At 37.3% G+C, this 5652-nt stretch overlaps 1 protein-coding gene across 1 annotated transcript; it reads left to right on the top strand.

The window, feature by feature from the left end:
- Positions 1–4020: 4020 nt before the first annotated feature.
- On the top strand, positions 4021–5004 carry Mageb18 (MAGE family member B18). Its single transcript, XM_034486399.2, has one exon. It carries the CDS (start codon positions 4021–4023, stop codon positions 5002–5004), a length of 984 nt encoding a protein of 327 aa, XP_034342290.1.
- Positions 5005–5652: the final 648 nt, after the last annotated feature.

Raw genomic sequence — 5652 nt, 5'->3', positions numbered from 1 at the left:
CAGGGGCCCTTCCTTTCTCTGAGGAAAAGAGGATGAGGGGTCTGAGGTCAGGACTTGGATGAGAGGTGGTCTGAGGGTGGGTCTTGGAAGAGAGAAGGGAGGGGCAGCAATCAGGCTGTAAAATGAATAAATTAATGAATATGTAAATATATGTGTAAAACATTTACCCAATATAAAAATGTGTTTATATTGTAGCTTTATCTTTTTTTCTCAATAAATACTAATGAGCACCATGAAGACAGGATCTGCCCAATTTTTACTTACATTGCTAAATTAAGACCCTTGTCTCTTATATGATCAAATTACATTGCCAAACATTAACTTTGTTCTGAAATTTGCATTATGTACCACCGAAAACATTAAATTGGGAAGAAATTTTATGATTTTTCAGTTTTATTCCAAAAATGCAGACTAATATCATACTCTTCTCCTAGAAATGCATAAATCTGGCCTTGAGAGGCCTATATGATTTGAGTACAAATTATAATTTTCCATCACGTCAAAGCCATAGAGTTTCTAAAGAATTAAGCTAATATATTTCCCGTAAGTGTTCTCAAGTTTATGCTTATAACTTTTCTGCCATTGACAGCAATTTTATAATAAAAACACATTCATTGCTTTCCTTCTAGTGAATTTAATATTAATTTAATAAGTGGGACTAATATTTAGCAATTATTTAATTATTAAAATGATACGTAAAATCAGTAAATATTTAACAAGGCCCAGTGCAGTACATGAAATTAAAGTTGCTTATATATAAAGGAATTTTTTCTCAGAACCCCCTTCTCTAGCTTTTTTAATTTATACTTTGCTGCTTTCATAACATTGGCAAAGTTCCAGTAAATATCAATTATGTTAATTTTTAATAAAAGCCTCTTAATCTATTAAAGCTCATACCATAGCCTAAATAAGACAATGCATAAATGTTTTCTTATATGTTATATATCCTCAATTAATTATATTTCATAAATATCTTTCCTATGTCCATACTTCCTCCTTTCAGTGTCCTCATTGTTAAATTACAAGCAGGTTATTTTAGTATAAAGAGTATGGATCAGTAGCACTCACATTAGAGAATTCAATTATATTTCACATCTATAAACCAGTCTGTGAAACTAGTCTGATAAAATTTTCTTTCTTAGTGGTTTTTGAAATTTATGGCAATTCCTAACTTACCTGCCCTGTAAGTATCCAGTGCATCCTGAGAGGATCTTAACATTCCATTAGAAGAGAAACTATAAACAAACAGCAAATTCAAACATTTTCTCTCTTACTTTTCTCTCTCTCTCTCTCTCTCTCTCTCTCTCCCTCCCTCCCTCCCTCCCTCCCTCTCCCTCTTTCTATTATTCTTTAATCTTTTTTTTTTTTTTTTACAGTCCAGTCGTTATCCCACTTCTGGTCTACCCTCTGACTCTTCCTATTCCCATTCCTCCTCCCTGGACTCCAAGAGGAAGTCACCACCTCCCACCCCACCCCACCAGAACTCCCACTCCCTGGGGCCTCAAGTCTCTCTAGGGTTAGATATGCCTTCTCTCACAGAGGTCAGATAATTGAACCAATTTAAAATATTCTCAATACCATAATACTCAAACAATTCTTTTTAATGTATTAAATGTTTATCTTTGTTATTTTTTGCCTTTTACTCTTACTGTGTACTAGACATTGAACCGGGGCTTCTTACATGGTAGGCAAGTACTGTATTTCCATGCTACATCCCTAGCCCATGAAATTTTATCTTTGCTTAATAAGAGTCACTTAAACTATTCTTTTTTTTTCTTTTTTATTGGGTATTTTATTTATTTACATTTCAGATGCCATCCTCTTTCCCCATTTCCCCTCCCTAGAACCCCCTATCCTATACCCCCTCTTCCTTTTTGCTTTTATATCATTTTGATTACATGCATTTATTAAGGTCAGTTCTAGGTTGAGGAACTAGCAATACAATAGATGCAAATATTCAAGGAACAAGCAAGACAATAAACAAAGATAGTAAAAAAAAAACAAGCAAAGCAATAAACAAAGTCCATTGATTACTCCCATGATCACTGTTTCTAAGGGCTCATCAGGATGACCAAAATATGTGAACCTACTTCCCCGTCCTAGCCCAAAGTCATGATCATGTCTGAAGCCCACTTCCTTGTTCTAGCCTAAGATTTAGATTCCTACCTGAAATTACTTTTTTGTTCTAGCCTAATATTTAGATTCAAGCAGTGACAAAAGTAAGTATTATATGACAAGGTAATATAACAGATACTGAAGCCCAGACAGGTTTATCGGGTTCAGATGTGTGCTGAAACTGATTTATCACTAAAAGCCAGTTGTCCTCATTCCAAATGAGCATGCCAGGCAGTGGACTTCATTGTGTTATAGTACTCTTGCTATACCTGTGAAAATACCAGCATATGAAAGTTAACTTATTGCTTTTACCAAATAAGCTATTCTAATAGAAATATGAATGAATGCACTGTAACCCCCATCCTTTTTCATTTAACATACTGAATACATATAGGTAGACTTGTTCTTTTTTATAAAAGGTAACACACAGAACTTGGAATAGAATATTGGTTACAAAAATAGGGAGACTTGGGGACAAAAAGATGATCATAGGCTTATCAATGGATACTGAAATAAATAAAAGTATGGTATGCTAATGCACAGTATGGTGACCATTAATCAAAACCATGCCATGTTTTTAACAAGCTAAAATGAAAATATATTTTTGATCACAGGTAATGTTTAAAGTGAGAAATATATTTGTCATAATTTAAATAATTTAAATTAAATTAAATATTACTCAATATATAAATTTGTTGAACCCTTATGTCATACTCTATAAGTGTGCATATTTGTTTCCTATGTAAGATTTAATTTTAAAAAATTCCAAAATATAAGTAGGACAATAATTAAAACACAACATTTTTTAGCAGAGCCAGTTTGAAATTTTACTGACAGAACTAGGTAAAGGACATTCTAATTCATGTCATAAGGTAAGTCTATTCATGGTGAGTGGAATATTACTGTTTAGGTAACAACCACGTTTAAATTGTTTCTGTATTTAATGGCTTACCTGGTGGGAATGTTCTGCGGTAGCAGATTAGGAGTAGCTCAGCACTTGGAACGCAACATGGTAAGTTACTGAATGATGACCAACGGTATTGACATCCATGGGAGATGTGCCACATAATTCCACTTCTGTTCTCTGTCATGAAATGGCTCAGGCATGGCTACTAGATTTTGGCTTCTAATTTCATAGTCAGGACTATCAATGAAATGAGATCCTGGATCTGAGGCAAGTACAATGCTCATGAGAGTGAAAATTTCAAGCCACAGTGAAAAGTCAAAGAGAAAACTTTACAAGATTTCTGGGAAGCACTAATCTCGGAACAACAGTTGACTTACAGCCCCGCCTCCTTCTATCTGCGCATGCGTGCTTGATCTTAAAGGACTGTGTGGGCGTGACCGGAAATGGGTAAACATAATATCCGCTTTCCTTCAACGACGGTTATTATCTGCCGTTCTCCACGGACAGCGAAGCCTCCGGGAAGTTTTGGCTTGAGCGTCTGGTGAGGAACCTCCGTTTGTCAAGGTATCTTCTGGGACACGCTTACTCCACAGACCAGAGGCTTTCCCAAAGTGACCCGCTCCATTTTACCTAGTCCTATCCCTAGGATTTAATTTCGGGTGTTTCCAACTGCTGCTGTTGTGCCCTTAGGCTTCCGTTTGGCAATCAGGGATGAAAGGTGGATAGAAGAGGCAGCCTTCAGCAAAGGGAGAAATAGTACTGGTCAGGAGAAAAGTTAATATTGTGAGCTGGAACTGAGATTTCAAGGTCTAAATCTCCCCTTCCCTTTTGAATTCCTAAGTCAGTACTCTTAAGGGAAACGCACAAGGCAACTTTTCGTGGCTTAATGGTAGAATCTACCAACAGAGACTGTACAAATTATCTCATCCTCTGTTTTCCAGGGTGACCTCTTCCTCAACCTGCTTGCAGTACTACCTGTGGTCCCCACTACAGTCATCATGCCTCGTGGCCAGAAGAGCAAGCTGCGTGCCCGTGAGAAGCGCCGCCAGGCCCGTGCTAAAATTGCACTGGAGGAACAAGCCTCTGCAGGTCCTTTCTATGAGTGTCCACATCAGGATATTCCTGTTGCCGGTATGCCTACACCTCCCAACATGCCAATGGAAGATCATTCTACCTTTTCAGCCACATATACAAGTACAGCTGCCGAAAACCTTGTTGAGGAAAGTTCAGATGACTCTGACTCTGACTCTGAGGACTGGTGTAAAAATCCTATAAACCACAAAGTCGTCTTACTGGTACAGTTCCTGATAGAGAAGTATCAAAAGAAAGAGGTTGTTACAAAGGCAGATATGCTGAAGTATGTTATCAAAACATCTAAGGACCACTTCAATGAGATCCTAAAGAGAGCCTCAGATCACATGGAACTGGCATTTGGTGTTGATCTGAAGGAAATAGATCCAAACAAGCACTGCTATGCTCTTTTTAACAAACTAGAGCATACCTTTGATGAAGTGATAGGTGAAGAAAAAATGCCCAATAGTGGCCTCCTAATGATAGTGCTGGGTGTGATACTCATGAAAGATGACCATGCTCCTGAATGGGAGATCTGGAATGTGCTGAATATGATGGGCGTATATGCTAACAGAAAGCACTTCATCTATGGAGATCCTAAGAAGGTCATCACTGAAGATATGGTACAGCTAAAGTACTTGGAGTACCAGCAAGTGCCCAACAGCAATCCTCCATCCTTTGAATTCATGTGGGGTCCAAAAGCCCATGCTGAAATCGGCAAGATGAGAATCTTGGAGTTTTGGGCCAAGATCCATGATACTACACCAGATTCCTTCAAAACCTTGTATGAAGCAGCTCTGAAAGATGAAGAAGAAAGAGCTCAAGCCAGGGCTTCAACCAGGGTTCGCACTGCTGCGATGGCCACTTCATATTCAAAAGCCATGATGCCCAGCTCGTCCAATGCTAAGTAATATCTAAGGCTATTTCTTCACTGTAAAGGTCTGTAAGTTACCTAATAGTGGAAGGTTAATATGCTATGAAGGGGGCAAGTGCTTATAATATTTCTATTTCTCTTTTATATTAGTAACTTCCAGTTTTCCCTTTTTCCTTCTTTTAATTCTAGGTTACACATCAAAGTTTGAAGTATGAGGAAGATTTTCTTTGTGGAAGTTAAGGACAATGGACAATTTAAGTAGACTGACACTCTAGAAAGAGCACACTGAATATCATTGTTGCATTCTTCTGCCATATTTAAGTTTCATCTCACTATTTTGTGTTAGATTTCAGATGTTTCTTTTAAAATTTTCAATACTTTTAAATGTAAAATAAGTAATGCATTTGCTTATACATTTATTGCATGAAGCTGTTGGGAGCAAGAGTTACTTTTCTTTAGGGGTAGACCACTGGTGTATTCTCCATGTCCCAGTGGATGAACCTACACCTGGGCCCATATGGATAGCACTAACTGGACTTAACTTTTTATAGAAATGTATAAGAAGAAAGGGAGAGCTGTACATCAGTTTGAATTTACCAGTTTGTTCAATATAGTGTTTTGTTGGCTCAGTGAGTAAAAACTGGGTCAAAATATAGTCAATGTTAAATAACATTGAGATAGCATA

Source organism: Arvicanthis niloticus, chromosome X (genome assembly GCF_011762505.2).
Source record: "Arvicanthis niloticus isolate mArvNil1 chromosome X, mArvNil1.pat.X, whole genome shotgun sequence".
Classification (NCBI taxonomy): Eukaryota; Metazoa; Chordata; class Mammalia; order Rodentia; family Muridae; genus Arvicanthis; species Arvicanthis niloticus.
The sequence above is the reverse complement of the archived record's forward strand: the minus strand, read 5'-3'. Positions and strand labels throughout refer to the sequence as shown.

Bases quoted from the DNA above. Each gene is read 5' to 3' on its own strand.
- Mageb18 (XM_034486399.2), top strand. From the start codon at position 4,021: ATGCCTCGTGGCCAGAAGAGCAAGCTGCGTGCCCGTGAGAAGCGCCGC.